Below are 23,669 nucleotides of genomic sequence, written 5' to 3' on the forward strand. Positions count from 1 at the left end.
CCCCCATCTGTCAGGGGTGGTGGGTCAAGGAAGGGTGAAGCTTCAAGACCTCCCCAACTGTTCCCCTAAGTTCTATTCTCTAGCCCTTCCTACCTGCAGTAAGACTGCCATGCTTAATTCCTTTGCTATGTTGACACATAGATTTTTGTTCTCATAACAGACAATTTCAAGAGAATGAAAAATTGACTTGGGCCAAAATAGGGTCCCGATTGATGAAGACTGGCCCTCTGGCCATCTGTCCTTCAGCTATGAAAATAATACTAACAAGTGTTCCCTCGAGTCTACCCAACTGGATACCCACAGCCCCACTGGCTTGTCATAGTCCTTGGTCCCTCCAATATCTCTCTCTGGGAAGAAAATTTGGACTGTGTTATTTTCGTGTATTTACCTTACTGTATTCACCTGACTGTGGGACTGTTTCTGTGTCACTGACTAATAGCAAAAGGAGACCAGTCACCATTTGCCAGCTCTCCTTATATGAAATACTGGAAGGAATACAGTTTAAGATATTATCATAGAAAGATCTTGGGCCCAGTCTGGAGACCAAGTGCCAGCCCCTCCAGGGTGCACCTCCAGATGAAAGCAAGGAATCAGACAAATCTTGAAAACAGGCAGCACGCTGATAGTTCTTTCTGATGTCCATTTTGTATGACCACTACTGCCAAGTACACACACAGATAATATATATATATATATATATATATATATTAAAAGAGTATATCTCTACTGGCCACTCACACTGTTAATGAAAAAAGAACACTCCCTTGCAACATGTGAGCAGCAAACACACTCTTACAACAGGCAGCCATGACACACACCTGTAGATTGGTGCTGACTGTAGTGCACTGATAATGGCAAACTGAGAATGAAGGTTGTTGAGGTCGTTGAGCTTTCTGGCCACCTTGATGAAGTGTCCCGTCATCTCTGCTCGATGCTTGACCGCTCCTGCATTGAGGATCTCCCGCACTACCCAGAAGCTAACCTGTGCCCATGCCAAGCCAAGCCAAGCATGGAAATAAGAGGAAGGAAAGAGGGGTAAAGTTCCAGGATAACTGAAGACATTAAGCTCCTATCATGGGTGGTACAAGTGTAAAGGAACATTGCGTCTGAAAACTTACAGACCCCCTTCCATACTCAGTGGCATTTTCCCTTTGACTATGGTTGGAGTCTGGATACTTCATTCATCTCTGTATTTACCTAATTGTGGTACACAGAAAAGGAGAAATGCTTGTCAGGTCACATCTACTACTCTTCAATTCATCATACCAAACCTTAAACTCATGTAAATTCAATTTGATCTATATTCCTGATTTCCGATCATCATATTTAGATTTGAGTTCCTCATTATAAGGGAAAAAAACTCTTGGTATTGTTCCAGTTTAGGCTATATCACCTGAGCTATTCCAAATATGTAAGAATCTATATGGAAAGCTACAGAGCCCTCTGTGAGGGGCACCATCCTAGCCTTCCAATAGGGGGGAGTTTGTGACGTTAAACCATATCATATCACATCATAAGGAAAGCTGTATTTCTCCACACCCTTTAGACACGTGGTCTTTCTTTATTTGTTCCCATGACCTCTTAAAGCCCTCCTATCCTTAATCTCAAGATCTCTTCTGTGGGACCCATCCAGAGCAATGCTTATCCTAGCTATCTTATTCACCACTGTGGTACCCTCTCAATAGCGAGGGGTTACCATTCCAATTCATTGCTTTTGTTTTGACTTACGGGTCTATCTTGATTAACCTCTTCATCTTGCCCTTTCTACTCCAAAATGCCTGCAGAAGGTTATCAAGAGGAAAGAGTGTCCCACTAAATATCACCAACAAAGTTGGTGTGTTTTCTATGTTTTTCAATCAGACAGACCAATCCTCTGTTGACCACTATAGTTATAGTAATGGACTGTAAAAGCAGATAGCACAATTCAGAAATTGAATGTTTGAGACCATTAAAACAAATCCAAACTCACATGGTTGAAGCGACGAGTGAACTCTACAACATTAGGAGCCATTTTTTGTTTGTCTTTCTTGGTCCAGCCACATGATGTTAGCTCATCGGGAGTGATGGCCCTGTAGCAAAGCAAGAAAGTTTAGTCAAAAACTCTATCACAGACAAAATGATATGTGGCACTGGTCCATAGGGGCACCTCATAAAGACCCTAAAGTATCAGCTGCATGCTACTCAGCAGCTTTAAACCCCCAAAATCTATATATATATATACAGTATATACACACACACACACACACACACACACATATTTATATACATACATATATACATACACATATATATATGTAGCATAATGGAATTTGGAAAAAGTAAAAATAGAATATCGTCTCAATATAAAATTGGTACAAAGGAGGTAAAAAAAAAAAGTAAACTCTGAAAGGGACCTAAGAGTAACAGCTGGAACAGACTGTTAACCCCACTGCTTCTTTACACACGGTGCCTCCCCTCCCCACAATACAATAATACATTTTTTATATAGCATCTAGTTTCACAAATTTACACTAACAATTGCTATAGAAATAAACAAATAAATAAAAGATACTAGCAAACAATACACAGTTCTTTAAGGAAGAAAAAGGTGACAATGCCAAGAGTGTCTCTTACTTGAATACTGGAAAGTCCATGCGTGTAATCTGAGTGGCCAAGTCCTCAGGTGATACACGCAAGACATCGAGCACTGGCGTGGTGTCCGAGTCCCGACTACGTGCCGGCAAACTGGCCGACTTGTGGCTATGAACCCGAGGAAGAGTCCTGCAATATACACATTCTCATAAGTTACACAATGGAAGTCACAGTTTACTACAACAAGAAACTTGTAGGTCCCTACAATCTACAATACACCACTTAAAATCTATATCCTCTTCAAATGTAAAGTAACAGCTAAATAAATCCTTTAAATCATGCATATACCAAAAGGTGCTTTCCCCCTTATAAAAGGGGGGTGGCTATCCAAGGTATATGCCCATCCTTTATCATCCCACACCCATTTGTTGTCTCTTTTATCTTAGCTCCTTGTGAATGAAGGGTCATCTTTGTCCCCTACCCACTGCTTGGGTCAGAAGCAATGTAGCAAAGCACACCAACTCCACAGCAGGGCCCATCAGCTGAAACTGGTTGAACCCCACTGCTTCATTACATGGTAACCCTCCCATTTCATCCACACAAGAATACATAGCAAACCATAAGAAATCCCTATAGGCTGCTTTAATTTGTTATCCATTCACAGGCACTGTCCACTTAAACCTATTTCTTGCCCTCTCCCTTCTCTGCTCAACAGACATTCCTCTTCTACCCAAGGCCCCTTTCACCCCATCTATCCCAATCTTGGTCTTCCCCTCAAAGTTCGCTAACCACCTCTACATTTTAAACATTTTGCAGTTAAATCATAAGTTTTGCTAATTCTACAACTTTCATCCTTCAAGATATTGAATTATATGGCACACACTCTTAATATAGTGGTATTATCTAGTTGCCTACAGCAAGAAATTCAGTCATAATATCCATACTGATAGACATTTAGTTTAATTATCAAGAACTATGGCAACAGCCAATTCTCCAAAGAATGTGATCAGAGTTGGGTTGGGTTAGGTTGGATCTTGCTGGGTTTAGCTGGGTCAATTTGGGTAGATTAGGGTTGGGTTAGGTCAAGTTCAGCTGAGTTTTGATTGGGCTGAGTTGGATTGGGTTAAGTTGGAATAGGTCAAGCTAAGTTTGGTTGGGTTAGGTTAAGTTAAGCATGGCTAGGTTATGTTTGGTAGTTCTAGTTTGCAAACTTAGTTGCAAAACATAAAAATGAACAACAATTTTGAACAAAATGTACTGTAACCTTAATCTCTTCAATAGGAGTCAAATTCTCATGGGCAGCATCGGATGCCTGATGTATGATGATACATCACAATATTCGCAATATAAAATATAGAGTTAAAACTGTATTACTCTTTCTCTTTCGCTCTGAATAATAATAACCACAGAAAATATGATCAAGCCAGTTCACAGAATATGGGGGGGGGGGTGTCACTCGGCTACAATTAATATAATTAAGACACCAACACAGCATCCTCATATACCCATTCACTCCTTGTGAAGCCTATCTAGGTGTCATTGTATGGAAGGGGTTTATATGGACCACTGAAGAACTATAGTGCCCTAATGTAAGTATCATAAAGTTACAAATTAAAACTAAGCTAGGTTAAGTTACATTCAGATGAGCTAGGTTAGGTTAGGTTCACCTAAGCTAGGTTAGGTAAGGTTATGTTTAGCTAGGTTAGGTTCAGCCATACTACATACATACATACATATACCAAGGCTTTTTCCCCCTTACAAGGGAGGTAGCCAAAAAGAAAAAGGCATAAAATCATTCCCACCCATTCCATCCCTGAATACACTCCACACCCCTCCACCCTCCCTCTTATCTTAGCACCTCCTGGATGATGGGTCATCCCTGCACCTTATCCACTGCCCTGGGTCAGAAGCAGTGTCGCAAGACACAACACGGCACATCCACAGCAAGGCCGCTTCATTAAATCAGCGACCCCCCCTCTCCATCCCCCCCCATGCATAAAAGGAGAAGACAGGAAGAAATCCCTTCGGGCTGTGTCAAATTTTGCTCATACATACTACCTCACCCCCCATCCCCCAGCCCATTCCACCTCAAGCATCACAACATCATCCATATACAACCATTCTCCATTCACCCCTGTCTTCTGTCCTCTCCCGTCCTTCCTCAACAGACATTCCCCTCTTCCCCAAAGCCCCTTCACCCCATCCATCCACCTCATCCTAGGATGTCCCCTCATGTTCACTCCCTCCACATCTGCCTTCCATACCTCTTTTACTAGTCTTTCTTCACTCATTCTTTCCATGTGTCCAAACCATCCTAATACTCTTTCATCAACCCTATCTCCCAACTCCCTTTCCACCCCCATTCTCCTCCTCATTTCTCACTCTATCTAGACTAGTAACCCCCATCATACTTCTCAGACACCTCATCTCAAACACATTTAAACTCTTTCTCTCTTATGTTCCATGTTTCTGCCCCATACAGTGCTGTTGGCACAATCACTCCTTCATACAGTCTCCTCTTAGCATCCATTCCCAAATGTCTATTCCTCATTACACTCTTCAACCCACCAAGGCATTTACTCGCTTCTCTCAATCTACATTCTACCTCCACCTTCACTCCACCTTTTCCTGCCACATTTGCACCCAAGTATCTAAAACTATCTACTTCCTCCAGTAGCTCTCCCTTAATGCTCACTTCCAGTCTACTGCCACTTTCACCCCTTGTACATCTCATCACCTTACTTTTACCCACATTTATCTTTAGCTTTCTTCTATCACATACTCTCCCAAACTCTGTCACCAACTTCCTCAATCCCTCCTCCGATCCTGCCACAAGCACAGTGTCGTCCGCAAACAACAGCTGGCTCACCTCCCACTTTTCTCCATTTTCTTTAACCATCTCCAATCCCTTCCCCACTACCCTTGCATTTACCTCTCGCACTACCCCATCCATGTACAAGTTGAACAGCCAGGGCAACATAACGCATGCTTGATGAAGTCCCACCTTTACCTCCCACCACTCACTCTCTCCATTTCCAATCCTGACACACGCTCTACTACTCTCATAAAAACTCTTGACAGCTCCGAGAAGCTTTCCTCCTATCCCATATATCTGCATAACCTCCCACAGAGCCTTTCTGTCTACCCTATCGTAAGCCTTTTCCAGATCCATAAAAGCCCAAAAAACATCCTTACCTTTTCCTATAGCTTTCTCACATATTTGTCTTACCACAAATATCTGATCTACACAACCTCTACCCGTCCTAAATCCACACTGTTCCTCACCAATTACTCCCTCTGTTCCTCTCCTAATCCTCTCAATCAAGATCCTCCCATAAGCCTTACCAACTACATTTAACAAGCTAATCCCTCTGAAACTACTACATTCACACTTGTCCCCTTTTCCCTTGTAAAGTGGAACTATACAGGCACTCCTCCAGTCCTCCGGCACTCTACCCTCTCTCCAGCAAACATTAAATAACCTCACCAGCCAGTCCACCATCACTGTACCTCCTTTTTTTAGACATTCTGCATGGCAAGGGGGGACGGAGAGGGGGGGTCGCTGATTAAATGAAGCGGCCTTGCTGTGGATGTGCTGTGTCTTGTGACACTGCTTCTGACCCAGGGCGGTGGGCAGGATGCAGGGATGACCCGTCATCCAGGAGGTGCTCAGATGAGAGGGAGGGTGGGAGGGGTGTGGAGTGTATGTAGGGATGAAATGGGTGGGAGTGTTTTTATGCCTTTCCCTTTTTGGCTACCTCCCTTGTAAGGGGGAAAAAGCCTTGGTATATGTATGTATGTATGTATGCATGGCATCCATCCAGACCAGGTGCCTTACCTGCTTTCATCATCTTAACAACTGCCTTCACTTCATCCTTCCTTATTTCTCCTCCATTTTCCTCACTCATCACTCTCATTTTCTTAGCATTTCCCACTGCAACTATCTTTCCCTCCCTATCCTCCTTCACATTAAGCAACTCCCTAAAATATTCTGCCCATCTTCCCCTTACTGCCTTCTCTTCCATTATCATCTCTCCATCTGCACCTTTTACCTTTTCTTCTCTACTTGATTCGCCTCCTCTTCCTCTCTTAACTTCTTTCCAAAACATCTTTTTATTACTTTCAAAATTTTGTCATACTCTTACCCCACTTCACATCTGCTCTCCTCTTTGCCTCCTTTACCTTTTGCTTTACTTCTCTTTTCTTTTCTTTGTACCTCTCATATGACTCCCTCATCCTATTTTGTAACCAATCTGTGAAAGCTCGCTTCTTCTCTTCTACAACCTTCTTTGTTTCCTCATCCCACCATTCACTACCCTTCCTTCTATTTCCTCCTGTCCTTCTTGTTCCACACACCATCCTTGCACACTTTGTGACTCCCTCCTTGAACCATCCCCATTCCTCCTCCACACCCAGCTCTACTCTATCCTTCACTCCCTCCCACTCCTCCTTCAGCTTCTTCTTGTACTCCTTCTCCTTTTCCTTTTCATTTAAAGAGTTCACTCTAAGCACCTCCCTACCTTTTGTCCCTTTCCTCTTTCTCCTTCTACCCTCCACTCTCAACTTTCCTTCCACCAAAAAAAATATTTGATATTCCCCCACCCTCTCCCCTTAGCACATGTGCATCCTTAACTCTTCCTATCATAATCCTATTTACCACTACATAATCCGTCAATGCTCTATCTACCACCCTTCCATCCACCACCCTCTCCCATGTGTACTTATGCTTGACTTTCTTCCGAAACACTGTATTTGCTATCATCAACTCTCTAGACACATTTCCACCATCAACTCTCCACTACGATTCTTTCCTGGAACTCCACATTTCACAACCACTCCATCAATTGGACCATTTCCTACCCTAGCATTAAGGTCTCCCAGTACTATTACATTGACATTTCTCCCTAAATCCTCTATGCACTCATTTAAATCTATCCAAAAGGCCTCCCTTTCTTCTACACTCTTCTCACTGCCAGGCCCATATGCACTTACAAAGACCCATATCTCCTTTCCCAGTTTCACCTTCATCCACATTATCCTTGAGGAAACCTCCTTCCACTCCACTACATGTTTACCTATCTCTTCACTTACTAGAATAGCCACCCCTTCCCTCCCTCGCCCTCTCTTCACTCCTGATAACCTCCCACTTACACTCACCCTTCCCTTTCAACTTAGTTTCACTCAAAGCCAACACATCCATCTTTCTTCTCACAAACATACTACCTATCTCTTCCCTTTTACTCTCATCTATACCACATCCACACACATTAAAAGACCCATACCTTAGGGTGCTGGTCAGAAAACTCCCAGGTTCAGCCATACTAGATTAGGTTAAGTTGATTGGATTTAGGATGTGATGACTGGAGATAGGATAGGTTGACTGGAGTTATATAAAGTATTGGTATAGGTTAACTAGAATTAAGAAAGGTTGATCTGAATTAGGTTAGACAATTCCAATTCCAATCTGCCCTTGGAGAATTGGTGATCCTCCTGAATCACAATCTCCCCTGTGATGTCAACAAAGGGGTTAGGTTACATATATCAACTCCTACATCAAATACTAACACAATACATGATCAAATGCAATGCAACAATATTTTGTGACCAGTCAATTACACCAAAGAAAATATATTTTATCTACAGATTGACCCCATTTTGCTTCATTAATCAATGACTGAATTCTATTCAAAGGTCAACAAATTCATACAACTATGAAGTAACTAGTAGGATACAAAGGCAACTTTTTTATATTAGAATCAAAGAATACCTGCATTCTCATGCTCTTATTCACTAACACTGACACTGCATTAAAAATAACAAACATATCAAATAGATATCTTCAAGAGGGGAAGAAATATTACGCAAGGACAAGAATACAACCCTAGCACCTTAATGAAAATTACATTACAACAGCAAGATATACAATATACAAAAATGCTTTATGTATGAAAATCTGACTGGGGAACTGACAGGCATAAAGAAGAACAGTTCAAGAAATAACTTCAAGCAAAACTTACTACCTAGATACTTAAGTATTCAATTATCATTTGTTACTGCATACAACATAACAATACATTAGAGATATGATGTATATAATACAGATAATAATAATTGTTGCTTCTATAATCAGTGACTGGAAACCCACAGTTTCACTGCAACTGGCAACAGCTTGTGGGTTTTCCCATAGATTTCTCTGCAATGAAATGTTTGACTGTTGTTGTTGTCGTTCCCTAGACTGTCTGACTGAGCAGTCCCATCTCCCTAAGGAATGTCATGGCTGGAATTGGGTTTTCCCATAAATCCCTTATAGAGTACATATTGTGTTGTTGACATGCATGATTGTGTATGATGCAGTCTTCCATAATGTCTTGTATAGTATGGGGTGAAGGGTTACATCCAGGATAGTTGTTGTTGTTGTTGTTGTCGTTCCCTAGACTGTCTGTCCGAGCAGTCCCGTCTCCCCAAGGAAGGCCACAGCCGAAACTGGGTATATGTTTATAACTATAGGATAGTTATATGTGATGCAGTCATCCAGCCTCTTCTGGTAACAAGGGCTGGATGGTGGATGCACCACAGCCTGGCCTGGTGGACTCTGTCTTCTCGAGAAAGACAGGATTCAGAGGGATGGACATCAGGGGGTCTGGGATACAGCAATGTAGAACTGTCTGTGCTGTATTAGTAAAGGGCTGTTTCAATGTCACTATGTTGTGCTAGTACTCATAGTAGGAGTAGGAGGGGAGCAGCTGTTAGCTCTCCTTATGTGAAAAGGTGATAAAACAGAGTTCATAAAGAGATACTGAAACAAGTCTGGAGACAAAGTGTGTGCTTCAGGACAGAAGCGAGGGTGCCGACATGTTATGAAATTGGTGGTGGGGAGATGATTTTCTGCAAGTCTGTCTCACAGGCCCCTCTTGTAGGTACCCATCATTGGTCCTACAAATGTAGATAAAATGCAGAAGTGATGTACACACTATAAGACTGCTTAAGTGGATTTTACACAAGGTAGCTCTACAGTTAGGAAACTTACTAGCACAAAATAAAAATAAAATAAAATTTGAACAAAATACACTGTAATCTTAATATGGACCAGTGAAAAAATATAATCCCCGTATGTGTAAAGTATCAAAAAGTTACAATTTAAAACTAAAATTTTTACACAAAAACCAACTTGTAGTATGTATATATGATTCATGAAATGTTAAATACACATATTCTTAAAATATATATATATATATATATATATATATACATATACACACACACACACACATCAAAAGGTACATAAATAAAATAAATAATAATAATAATAATAATAATAATAATAATAATCATCATCATCATAAATAAAATGAAACTACAAAAAATTTGGCCATCCATGAAATGTGGCATGTGAAGTACGTCACACAGCTTCAACAGCTACCACGGATAATACTGGTTAGAGAATGAGGCTATGTACAGGCAGGGTACAAATACTGAATACAGGCAGTAATTGATGCCAAATATAGTTGGGGAGAACAAGCTTTCAAGCAAAATACACAAGTGGTATTGATAGGTAGCAAATTATTGTACACAGGCAGTGTACAGGTAAAATGTGATACAATGCTGATCAAAATGCTTCAATAATCATTTTTCCTTTATGATGAGATCTGGCAAATCTACAGAAAAGAAACCATGATACATACACATACTGTATGTATGTATGTCAGAGGAAGACCAAAGTGGAAGTGGAGGGACTGTGTAGGGGACATTTTGGATATGTTTGACAGAACTTGATGGCTGAGTGGAGATAAGCTCTCAGTGACATCACCCCAAATAGAAGTGGAAAATTTGTAGCGTACATATTATGTGATTCAGTTTAACATTGCAAACTCCCCTATCATGAGGCTAGGATGGTGCCCCTTACAGAGGACTTTGTATATTGGAACTTAATGAATCATGCCCTTGGTGCAACTTCCTGGTTGCAGGGTTGTAACTGCCATTACCTCAACCTACCTGCATGCGGAGATGCTCCAACCCACTATTTTATGTAGTTGTAGTATACAGGAAAAGAGGTCTCTGCATTTCCATTGGTCAATTCCTTTACCCAAACTATTCCAAGAATCAGTAATCCTAATGTCTTTCATATATTTAGTCTTAATTTCATCTCAGGCCCTCTGGTTTTCCTGTTCCTACACTATGTGCACTTTCGTGACTTCAAACATTGTTACTAAAATGCTTCTCTTTTCTCCTCTAACACTGTCAACCCTAGAACATTCAGTCTCTCTCCATATGCTTTATCAGTAAGGTCTGAAACAATTTTGCTCATTGCTCTCTGAATTTCATCTTGTTTATGCCTTTCTGAGTGGGTGCCACACCAGTGCAGCATTCTCCATTATAGGACCCCTTCCCCCAATTCTTTGAGTGCATGGTGATCTAATAGAGGTGTTTAAGTGGATCAAAGGTTTTAACAAGATTAACAAGGCCATCATATTAAGACAACAGGGCAGGACTTGCAGTAATGGATTTAAACTGGACAAATTTAGATTTAAGAAGGAAATAGGCAAGAATTGGTTAACTAATAGGGTGGTCAACAAATGGAATAGACTTAGTAACCATGTAGTGAGTACTGAAACTATCAGTTGTTTTAAAAAACTGGCCAACTTTATGGATGGGAATGACAGGTGGTAATGGACATGGAACTGCCTAGTATAGGCCTTATGGTCTCTTGCAGTCTTCTTCATTCTTATGTTATGTTCTTGTGTTCTTATGAACACTTATTTTATTCAACAGGTTACAAATCTCTGAAGTGATCTTTTCTATGTTCATTTCTGGTGATAGTTTTTCTATGACTATCACTTAAGTCCCTCTCATCTTTCACCTTTGTAAATATAATATTACCCATTCTATATTGCAGTGACTGCCTATTCTTACACCTATTTCCAATATTTTTAATTTTTTCACACTGAAATTCTGTTCCCACTCCCAGCTCCACTTGTATACCTTTTCCAGATCCTGCAATCTTTGGAAGCTTGCTGGTCAAGCGGGTTTGGGCGTCGTTACTTGCGGCGATCGTCGAGGGGATGGCGATTTGAACCCCACCACCAGCGAAGTTGAACCAAGGGCATGGTTGATTAAATTCCATGCTTCAAAGCCCTCTGTGAGGGGCACCGTCCTAGCCTTCCGATAGGGGGGAGTTTGTGACGTTAAACCATATCATCATCAATCTTCTATGTTCTTCACGCTCCTCATGATATTTTTCTATCATCAACTAATAAGCCAGCAGAATTAGTCAAATTATTCATCATGTCATTAACATATACAAAAAACATTACTGGCATTAATACTGAGCCTTGTGGGTCTCCACTAGTAACTTTCCTCCTTTCAGACTCCTTCACTCTTGTCCTTTGTTCTTATCTTGTCCAGTTCCTCAAAGTTTTTTTGATTCTAACAAGTTCTTAAGACCATCTACATGTTCAAACCTCCATAACTTTTTGAAAAGTACCTTGGACGTATGTATGTATTGTTAGCATACCAGCAGGAAGCTATGCTCATGGACTCCTGTCTCTTATTCTTTAATCATTATACCTTGTTTTCTATTTATGTATGGTTCTACCCTGTGCTACATCATCTCCTAAGATACTCCAAGAGTTTACACATGTACATGGAAAACTGTATTTTTACATCCTTCAGACAAATGATCTTTTCTAACTTGTGACCATGACCTCTTGTTGTTCCTATCCCGTATCAAGACATATTCTGTCACTATTCTCACTTCCCTCAATGCTCTGAATACCACAATCAAGTGCCCTTTTTTCTCTTTAATCCTTTAACGATGACAATCTAGTGCTTCCAGTCTCTTCTTGTACAAATTATCTGCAAGGCTGGAAATAAATTTGGTTGCTGCTTTTTGGATTTTCTCAATCTTGTTTATATCTTTCATTTTGTGAGAACCACCCCACTGCAGCACACTTTAATCTCAGGGAAATTAAGGCCTCCCTCTTTTCTCATCATCTCTTCATCAATATAGTGATAGGCCACCTCTGTTTTTTGGCAGTTTGTACATCTGGCCCACAATCCTACTACAGTATGTTTGTCAGGTGACAGAATTATCCCATACCAATATTCCCAGCTCTTTCTCCCCTAAATAACTATTAATTAATGTTCCCTTAAGTTTCCCCAAATGGAAACCCACTGGCTGATAATGGTTCTCAAGCTCTTCCCTCACTCTAGTAAGAAACTTTGGACTATTGTCAATGTTGTATTAGTGTGTGTGTTTCTATGTCACCTGCTTAGAGTAGTAGTACACGGTAGGAGGTAAGCAGTCACCAATTGCCAGTTCCTTATGTGAAAAGACTGAGGAAATACAGTTTAAGTTATAAGAAATACTTAAGGCCTAGTCTAGAGACAAAATGTTGTCTCATCTGTGCTACACCTCCTAATGGAGATGAGATATGAGTTTTGTAGATGGGCAGCATGGAGAGGATTCTCTCCGACATCCATCTTCAAGGACCACCTCTTGCCAGTACTCATTACTGGTCCCCGTGTAAATGGAACCCATCCTCAAGTTTTCTCATTTGATGATAATACATACATATACCAAAGGCTTTTTCCCCCTACACGGGGGGTAGCCAAAAAGAAAAACGCATAGAAACCACTCCCACCCTTTCCATTTCCTATATATTCCACTCCCCTCCACCTTCCTCCCTCCCTCTTATCTTGGCACCACCTGGATGATGGGTCATCCCTGCATCCTGTCCACTGCCCTGGGTCAGATATTATTCTGATGATAATATATACAAATATTCCAAAAACTGAAAAATTCCAATATCCTATTCTCTTCTGGTCCCACATGTTTCTAATGAAGGATTCTCCACCAATACACATTTGGCCAAGTCAGCCTCTTAACATTTTCATATCTCACCACACAAGAATGAAAATAAACATTTTGATCAGTTGGTTCACTTTTGCAGAGTAAAATAGAAGTCACACAGGAATAGTGCACTGAGGAAACACTGTAAACAGAATTCTTTCTTAACCCCTTCAACTTGATTATGTACTGTGCCTTCTAAATTTGGTTTTGGGTAATACATTTACATTTAGACAAATGGGAGATACCTCTCCCTTTAGTCTATTTAGATCCACTGCTTCAACCTGATAATACACTCAAAAATTTTGTTCTAGCTAATGTCAGACAATTCTATTTGGCTCAGGGCGGGTCAGTCCTCGGAGAGAAGGGGTTAGGATATTTTATATACAACACAAACAGGATATTTTTATGAAGAACTGTGTGGGCTCTGTGCTGAAGCACCCAACGAGTGTGACAAATACAGTATATGCCACCACAAAGTAAAAAAGTGAAGGTGCCCAAGTCAAAAATAAATTACTATTCAAAAAGTTATGCAATTAGTGTGAAATTTGTTTCTATTAATGTTATAGTGGGAAAAAAATCTGAAAGAATGGAAAAAAAAAATCTAAATGTTAACAGTGTTGCACATAACTTGGTTTTCAAAATATCATTGGAAATGTAAAACATGAAAGCTTGTACGATAACCTTACAAAATTCATGGTGGTTCTGAAAATGATGTGTCTAATCTTGGAAAAATATATGACATCAGAGCAAAACTAAACTCAAAAGAATATGGATAATCTAATCACATCTGTATTCTAAATTATAGCTTAATAGTAGTAATCCTGTTAACAAGTGTGGCATATTTCTTTTTTATAATTTTTCATAGGACATTATATCCTGTGTGTGTCGATCCCAGCTGAATGGAGTCACAGGAAGTACTTTTTTCACTCCCACTGCCTCTTTACCAAAGCAATGATGAAGAGGATCCAGGGGAAGCAAGGGTGAACCAAGCCAAACCCTCGCAAAAGCAATCCTGTGCACTGGATGGGCCTCCAACCTACAACTCTTTGGTTGCACGTTGAAGCCTGATGCTTATAGGGCAACACTGTCCCTTACCAAAATTTCATGAGTGTAGAGGAGCCGAACTGTACGAAACCCTTTTCGTGTTCCAAGGTTCGGCCTTGGGTGTGGGAAGACAGTACAGATTATGCACTAGAGAGGGTAGACGGGCTCAGCACCCGCAAGCCACCCCCTGCCAGGCCGCTACGCACCCATAGCTGTAGGCAGCCTTAGTAAGGGCCTTGATGCCGTCGTGGGCGTCACTGGGCGACACTTTGCGATACACAGAAGAAGGTGGAGAGGTGCCACGCGTGCACATGGGGGTCATGCCGCGGCCGCCACACCCGCTGCTGGACTCCTCATCGCTGTCGGGCACGCTCTGATGGTGGAAGGCAGTCATGAGAAAAATAATCATTATCTTGTTCCTCAGACATATAATAAATGTCCTAGAAAAACATACAAATAAAAATTAAACAAGAAGGTAAAATCAAGTGAGACAGGGTGGGAATTACAACATAACCAGATAGAATGATAATACAGGAGCCTAAAAATGTATGCACATGCACCAATATATAAATAACTGTTGCCTCGAGTTTCACCGACTGGAAACCTGCAGCCCTGGGGCAGTTGGCCACAGTCCCTAGGCCCACTGATCTCACTGGTAAGAAACTCTGGACTGATCTCTCCATTGTGTTAGTGTCAGACTCTTTCTAATTTATGTCACCATCAGAAAGTAGGAGAGTAGTCACCCCCTCTCCTTGCATTTAAACCTCTAGGAAATACAGCTGAAGTTGACAGAGATCTTGGGCAAGTGTTATCCCCTCAGGGTTGTACTTCCAGATGGAGGTGAAGAAGTTGGTGGGTTTTAAAGTTAGGCAGTAGGGTGATTACTCTCACATCCTTTTTGTAGGACCACCAAATGCAGGTACCTGTCATTAGTCCCTCACTATCAAATGAAAACACAAAGTAATGTAATGAGCATGTGTGGTCATAGGCAAAGTCAAGCCTACAGAGGGGAGATGTCATGGAGTATAATCTACATTCAAATTAGTTCAAAAGAACCAATGAATTTTTTTCTTTATAACTAAAAACTAAACTAAGGCTGTAATAAGTGCAATTTTTTCCCTGTCCAACTAAGTCAGTTGTTTATTATTCTTGTTCTTCTTCTTATTATTATTATTATTGGAGAACCAGTCTATAGACCTCCTATATAGATAATTGTTTTCTCCACATTACACACACACATATGGCTTCAAAACGTGGTGGTACCGCGCTCGACCGTTAACTCAGCGATCTAAGTTCAAGTATCACTGCACAATAAGTCTCTCTCTCTCTCTCTCTCTCTCTCTCTCTCTCTCTCTCTGTGTGTGTATTTACCTAGTATTTACCTAGTTGTATTTTGCGGGAAGGGGAGCTATGCTCGTGTTGTCCCGCCTTTGTATCTTGCAGTGTCTAGTTTGTTTTTAAACTCATGAATGGTTTTTGCGCATACTATTTCATTGTCCAGTTTGTTCCAAGTGTCCAAAACTCTATGAGGAAAACTGTTTTTCTTCAGTTCTCTTCTATAGCTATGTTTTTTTATTTTCTTTCCATGTCCTCTTGTGTTTCTTTTGTCCCAGTTAAGTAAGTTCTCACTATCGAGTACCTCTGTGCCTTTCATGATTCTGTAGATGGTCAATAGGTCACCTCTCTCTCTCTTCTTTGCTCCAGTGTCGGTAACTCCAGTTTAGCCAATCTCTCTTCGTATGATAGGTTTGCAAGTGCAGGTGCCATTTTTGTAGCTGCTCTTTGGATTCTTTCTATTTTCTTTATATTCTTTTTGGTACTGGGGGACCACAATGTCGCTGCATACTCTAATCTAGGCCTTATCAATGTAACCAATATTTTTTTCATCATGTCTTCGTCCAAGTATGTAAACGCCACTTTTATTGATCTTAGCAAGTTGTAAGTCTCCCCGACAATTTTGTTAATCTGTATATCATAGGACAAGTCGTTCGTGATAATTACTCCCAAATCTTTTTCGGATCCTACTTTCTTTACTTCTTTGGTTCCAATTGTATATTTTCCTGATATTCTGTTTTTGCTTTTTCCAAACTCCATTATGCTACACTTCTTAGTATTAAAGTCCACTTCCCATTTCTGACTCCAGTTCCATACCCTATTTAGGTCTTCTTGCAGTGCTTCACAGTCCTCATCAGTTTCTATTTTCCTTAGCAGTTTGGCGTCATCGGCAAAGAAGCTCATGTAGCAGTTCACGTCCTCATCCATGTCATTCATATAGATAGCAAACATTATTGGTGCCAGCACAGATCCTTGCGGTACTCCACTGATCACCTCTTTCCAGTCTGAATATTTTTCTCTGAGCACTACTCTCATCTTTCTACCAGTCAGAAAGTCCTCTATCCATTTTAGTAGGTTTCCCTGTATTCCTCCTATGTGTTCCAGTTTTTTTAGTAGTTTTCTGTGTGGTACTTTGTCAAAGGCTTTTTGCAAGTCTAGGAATGCACAATCAGCCCATCCATTTCTTTCTTGCACTATGTCTATTAGTCTTGAGTAAAAGCATATTAAGTTTGTGGAGCATGATCTTCCTTGTCTGAATCCGAATTGTCTTGGGTTTAATATGTCATTGTCTTCCAGATGTTTTACCCATCTATTCTTGATTATTTTCTCACAAATTTTGGCAATGGTGCTTGTTAGTGATACTGGCCTATAGTTGGTGGGTTCTTCTTTGTTTCCTCCTTTGTGTATTGGTACAATGTTAGCGTTTTTCCAGTCCTCGGGTATCTTTCCTTCTTTGAGTGAGCTGTTTATTAAGATGTGTATTTTGTCTGTTAGTTCTTCTTTGCACTCCTTTAGAATCCAATTTGCAATACCGTCCGGGCCATGTGATTTTCTGACATCCAGCCTTGATAAATGTTCTGATATTTCCTTTAGTGATGCTGTGTGTGTGTGTGTGTGTGTGTGTGTGTGTGTGTGTGTGTGTGTGTGTGTGTGTGTGTGTGTGTGTGTGTATTCACTTGGTCTTTTGGATCACGTGTTCGACTCGTGATCGACAGCTATTTCCCTCCTGGAAGAGAGCTCAGAGCTCGTAGGTCCGATCTATGGGTAATGCTATGACCTTTCACACACACACACCCCCAACTCCCCGCCCACGAGAGTCAGAGTAACGACCCGAAGCGCAGCTGTACCGAAATTAATTTCGGCCCTGGGCAGGATTCGAACCAAGCACTACGCGCACCACCATGCTAGTAGTTCATCGTTCTACCAACTGCGCCACCGAGTCGTGTGTGTGTGTGTGTGTGTGTGTGTGTATTTACCTAGTTGTATTTACCTAGTTGTATTTTGCGGGAAGGGGAGCTATGCTCGTGTTGTCCCGCCTTTGTATCTTGCAGTGTCTAGTTTGTTTTTAAACTCATGAATGGTTTTTGCGCATACTATTTCATTGTCCAGTTTGTTCCAAGTGTCCAAAACTCTATGAGGAAAACTGTTTTTCTTCAGTTCTCTTCTATAGCTATGTTTTTTTATTTTCTTTCCATGTCCTCTTGTGTTTCTTTTGTCCCAGTTAAGTAAGTTCTCACTATCGAGTACCTCTGTGCCTTTCATGATTCTGTAGATGGTCAATAGGTCACCTCTCTCTCTTCTTTGCTCCAGTGTCGGTAACTCCAGTTTAGCCAATCTCTCTTCGTATGATAGGTTTGCAAGTGCAGGTGCCATTTTTGTAGCTGCTCTTTGGATTCTTTCTATTTTCTTTATATTCTTTTTGGTACTGGGGGACCACAATGTCGCTGCATACTCTAATCTAGGCCTTATCAATGTAACCAATATTTTTTTCATCATGTCTTCGTCCAAGTATGTAAACGCCACTTTTATTGATCTTAGCAAGTTGTAAGTCTCCCCGACAATTTTGTTAATCTGTATATCATAGGACAAGTCGTTCGTGATAATTACTCCCAAATCTTTTTCGGATCCTACTTTCTTTACTTCTTTGGTTCCAATTGTATATTTTCCTGATATTCTGTTTTTGCTTTTTCCAAACTCCATTATGCTACACTTCTTAGTATTAAAGTCCACTTCCCATTTCTGACTCCAGTTCCATACCCTATTTAGGTCTTCTTGCAGTGCTTCACAGTCCTCATCAGTTTCTATTTTCCTTAGCAGTTTGGCGTCATCGGCAAAGAAGCTCATGTAGCAGTTCACGTCCTCATCCATGTCATTCATATAGATAGCAAACATTATTGGTGCCAGCACAGATCCTTGCGGTACTCCACTGATCACCTCTTTCCAGTCTGAATATTTTTCTCTGAGCACTACTCTCATCTTTCTACCAGTCAGAAAGTCCTCTATCCATTTTAGTAGGTTTCCCTGTATTCCTCCTATGTGTTCCAGTTTTTTTTAGTAGTTTTCTGTGTGGTACTTTGTCAAAGGCTTTTTGCAAGTCTAGGAATGCACAATCAGCCCATCCATTTCTTTCTTGCACTATGTCTATTAGTCTTGAGTAAAAGCATATTAAGTTTGTGGAGCATGATCTTCCTTGTCTGAATCCGAATTGTCTTGGGTTTAATATGTCATTGTCTTCCAGATGTTTTACCCATCTATTCTTGATTATTTTCTCACAAATTTTGGCAATGGTGCTTGTTAGTGATACTGGCCTATAGTTGGTGGGTTCTTCTTTGTTTCCTCCTTTGTGTATTGGTACAATGTTAGCGTTTTTCCAGTCCTCGGGTATCTTTCCTTCTTTGAGTGAGCTGTTTATTAAGATGTGTATTTTGTCTGTTAGTTCTTCTTTGCACTCCTTTAGAATCCAATTTGCAATACCGTCCGGGCCATGTGATTTTCTGACATCCAGCCTTGATAAATGTTCTGATATTTCCTTTAGTGATGCTGTAAACTCATTCATGAGGGGAGATTTCTTGTTTTTGTCTATGTCACAATTCGGTATTTTCTCTCTGGTGAAAACAGATTTAAAGTGATTGTTCATGACTTCGGCCATCTCTAAATCTTCTGTGTATTCTATGTTTCCTTGGCATCGTTTCACCAATTCCTGTTTGTTTTTAAGTTTACCATTCACATACCGATAGAATAGTTTGGGTTGCTCTTTGCATTTGTCTATAATATCTTTCTCATGGTTCCTTTTCTCCTCTCTTCTCACATTAACATACTCATTTCTATAGTTAACATAAATTTGCCATTTGCTTTGTTTTTTGTCTTTTCTCCACTTTTTCCAAGCTTTGTCCCTTCTGTCTTTTGCCTCACTGCATCTTTTGTTGAACCAACATTTAATGTACTCTCTCTCTCGCTTTTGTCTTGGTACATGCCTGTTTACCCCTTCATTGTAGTTTTCCATCAATATATTCCATTTCTCTTCCACTGCTGTTTCTTCCCTGTAAAATATTTCCCAGTTTGCATTCCGGAAGAATGTCTTTAGTTTTGTAAAGTCTGTTTTGTTGTACCTCAGTCTTCCTTTCCTATGCTTTTCGTTCCTCTCTATGTCTATTTCTTCCTTTAGTATAGTTTCGATGAGTACATGGTCACTCTTTCCAATTGGTGTCTCATACTGGACTTTATGCACTATTTCAGGCTCTGTTGTAAATATTAGATCTAGTTTCGATGGCTCTTCATTATTTCTGTACCTTGTGTTTTCATGGACCCATTGGGTCATTGTGTACTCCATGGTCATATCTAGCAGTACATTGCCCCACGAGTCATCTCCTCCTTGCACTGTCATGCTGTCCCAACAAATTTCTTTGCAATTGAAGTCCCCCATAACTACCAGATTACCCTTACCCATTAGTATCTCATTGAGTGATTTTCTTGTGTCATCTAGCATTTTTTTATGTTCAATTTCTTTCCAAGCGCTTGTTTTTGGAGGCACATAAGTCACCACAAACTTTCTACTTTTCATATTCTTGCCTTCGACTTTTATCATGATCAATTCAGCATTACCTTTGCCCTCTGCAATTTTTGTCACCTTTAGGTCTTTCTTGGCCAAGAACATGATTCCCCCTCCCTGTTTCTTGTCCCTGTTTTTTATCCAGTAGTTGTATAAACCTTGTCCGATAACAGTGGATGGTATTTCACCTCTTAGTTTAGTCTCTACAATTCCCATTATGTCTGGTTTTGCTTCTAACAGATAATCATTGAGTTCGTTCAGTCCCGAAATTAGTCCGTCAATGTTGGTATAGGCCACTTTTAATTTTCTTCCTTCTCCCTGGTTTCTTCTTCCCTTGTTTTGTTCGTTTTGAAGTGCCATTGTCTTAATCTCAAGTCTATTACTCTCCACTGGAATTCTTTGCATTCTGTCTCCGATCTTTTCAAGTTTTTTTCCTTTGCTTCTTCTCTTAGCGCGCTTTTCTTTTTCTAATTCCTCAGTACTCATTTCTCTTTTTATCCATATCTTATTGTATTTTTCACTCTTTGCCAAGTTACCTACTTTTTCAAATATGTCTTCTACTACCACTTGTGACCTTAGTTTTATCTTTAGAGGTCGATTCCTATCCTTAGTATAGCGACCAATTCTGTAAGTCTCTTCTAAGTCTGTGCCTGAATCACTATCTCCCCCCTGAATTTCATTAAGGATTTCTACTGCTGTCTCTTTTTCTTCTTTTTCTCTCATGTACCTCGCCAATCCTTGTTTTTCTTTAAGCCCATAAACCACAATACATTTCTTCCTATCTACTGTGTCCCTGACCCAATTTGCTTTTTCGTTAATCACTTGAATGATTGTTTCTTTTGCATTATCTTGCATTTGCTGCTTGACTATTTCTTTGAAAGCAATTTCTTTATTTTCAATATTTTCTTTCCACTGTGTGTGTGTGTGTGTGTGTGTGTGTGTGTGTGTGTGTGTGTGTATTTACCTTACCTAGTTGTATTTACCTAGTTGTATTTTGCGGGAAGGGGAGCTATGCTCGTGTTGTCCCGCCTTTGTATCTTGCAGTGTCTAGTTTGTTTTTAAACTCATGAATGGTTTTTGCGCATACTATTTCATTGTCCAGTTTGTTCCAAGTGTCCAAAACTCTATGAGGAAAACTGTTTTTCTTCAGTTCTCTTCTATAGCTATGTTTTTTTATTTTCTTTCCATGTCCTCTTGTGTTTCTTTTGTCCCAGTTAAGTAAGTTCTCACTATCGAGTACCTCTGTGCCTTTCATGATTCTGTAGATGGTCAATAGGTCACCTCTCTCTCTTCTTTGCTCCAGTGTCGGTAACTCCAGTTTAGCCAATCTCTCTTCGTATGATAGGTTTGCAAGTGCAGGTGCCATTTTTGTAGCTGCTCTTTGGATTCTTTCTATTTTCTTTATATTCTTTTTGGTACTGGGGGACCACAATGTCGCTGCATACTCTAATCTAGGCCTTATCAATGTAACCAATATTTTTTTCATCATGTCTTCGTCCAAGTATGTAAACGCCACTTTTATTGATCTTAGCAAGTTGTAAGTCTCCCCGACAATTTTGTTAATCTGTATATCATAGGACAAGTCGTTCGTGATAATTACTCCCAAATCTTTTTCGGATCCTACTTTCTTTACTTCTTTGGTTCCAATTGTATATTTTCCTGATATTCTGTTTTTGCTTTTTCCAAACTCCATTATGCTACACTTCTTAGTATTAAAGTCCACACGTGTGTGTGTGTGTGTGTGTGTGTGTATTCACCTCGGATCTCGGATCTGCTGTAGTCTCTGTCGAGACAGCCAGACACCATCCTACGGCAGTGAGCTCAGAGCTCATTATTTGCCGATCTCTAGGTAGGTCTGAGACCACTCACACACCACACACCGGGACAGCAAGGTCACAACTCCTTGACTAACGTCCCGTACCTACTCACTGCTAGGTGAACAGGGGTTACACGTGAAAGGAGACAAACCCAACTATCTCCGCCCGGCCGGGGAATCGAACCCCGGTTCTCTGGCTTGTGAGGCCAGTGCTTTACCAATCCGCCATCGAGCCGTGTGTGTGTGTGTGTGTGTGTGTGTGTGTGTGTGTGTGTGTGTGTGTGTGTGTGTGTGTGTGTGTGTGTGTGTGTGTGTGCACCTGTAAGTCACAGCATTACCCAGAGATCGGGTGATATATGAACTCCGAGCTCTCATGCGGGAGGGTAATAACTGTCGATCACGAGTCAAACACGTGATCCATGACCGTTGTGAGAATCTCACTACGACTTACCTCGCTGATCCGGAGGGCGGCCAGGCTGTCGCAGGAGATGTCTCGTGGCATCTCAGAGTACCTCAGGGTGGTGGCCATCCTTCCATCGTGGCCGCCCTTCAAGAGAAAAAATAAAACGTCGTCAAAACAACAAAATAAAATATAAATACATTAGAATGCAATACAGAGAACAAAGCGAGCTAGTGCCATGTACAAATTCGTTGACAAAATTAGTGCCACCATTGTTGTTCTCGGTGGGAGTTTGCAATGTCGACGGTTACTATTTACTGAGATCCTTCATTTGCAAGAATTAGAGCTAACCCTGTGTCCAAAGCAACTGCAAGAATTATACCCAATATTGTGTCCAAAGACAAGCAGGCTCGGACAAGCTGCAATGTTATACGTTCATTGCGGAAGTGAGAACAAATGAAAAAATAATCGTTGACATTTCACACTCCCAGGAAGAACTCGAATGTACAAATTAAAGGACGCTGAAACATCAGTGCCACGGTTCAATAAAGCAGTGAGCAATAACATCCAGCTGAATGAAATAAAACAGACTATGGTGATGCACAACTGCTAAAAGACAATCGATGCTTTATTCAATAGGTACTGAAACACCCATGAAGGAACCAGGAAGATCTGATCGCGGATACTTTGTCACCCATTAAGCAAGCACATCTTTTCACTACATGGATGGAAATATAATGAAGAAACCTCACTAATAACCTAAGCCCCCGCCGCACATTCAAAATTTTCGTCAAATGTTGTGAATTTGAAAAGCTGGATGATGACTTCGCTTACAGTATTCTACACTTCCCTAAGTCTACAATTCAACACTGTCTAATATTCGTCCATGTTTAATTTCTCTTATCTCGTCAATCAGCTTCTCAGTATAAGACGCAAAGGTGATTTGACATTTGGAGATTCGAAAATGTTTTCAACCTAAGTCGTTTCTGTTCAAACGAACTCACTAAGTCGCGTACGAGTGACGGGCTCCCCACAAGATTAGAATATGCAGCAGTTGTTTGCTCCTCCCATAAAATACAGCATATAAATAAGATCGAGAGAAACA

At 40.6% G+C, this 23,669-nt stretch overlaps 1 protein-coding gene across 6 annotated transcripts in view; it reads right to left on the minus strand.

Moving 5' to 3' along the window:
- Positions 1–23,669, minus strand: part of RalGPS (Ral GEF with PH domain and SH3 binding motif) — a 183,887-nt gene that overhangs the window by 48,148 nt on the left and 112,070 nt on the right. For 4 of the 6 annotated variants that reach the window (XM_076202316.1, XM_076202317.1, XM_076202315.1 and 1 more), the window contains 5 exons: positions 22,616–22,711; positions 14,671–14,837; positions 2,614–2,760; positions 1,970–2,069; positions 819–982 (listed from right to left, as the gene is read on the minus strand). In XM_076202316.1, the coding sequence (XP_076058431.1) occupies positions 819–982; positions 1,970–2,069; positions 2,614–2,760; positions 14,671–14,837; positions 22,616–22,693 (656 nt within the window). In that variant the 5' untranslated portion in view covers positions 22,694–22,711. The other 2 variants (XM_076202320.1, XM_076202319.1) reach the window with 2 other exon arrangements.

Source organism: Oratosquilla oratoria, chromosome 18, assembly GCF_046742065.1.
Source record: "Oratosquilla oratoria isolate Oo_2021 chromosome 18, ASM4674206v1, whole genome shotgun sequence".
In the NCBI taxonomy this organism is placed as follows: Eukaryota; Metazoa; Arthropoda; class Malacostraca; order Stomatopoda; family Squillidae; genus Oratosquilla; species Oratosquilla oratoria.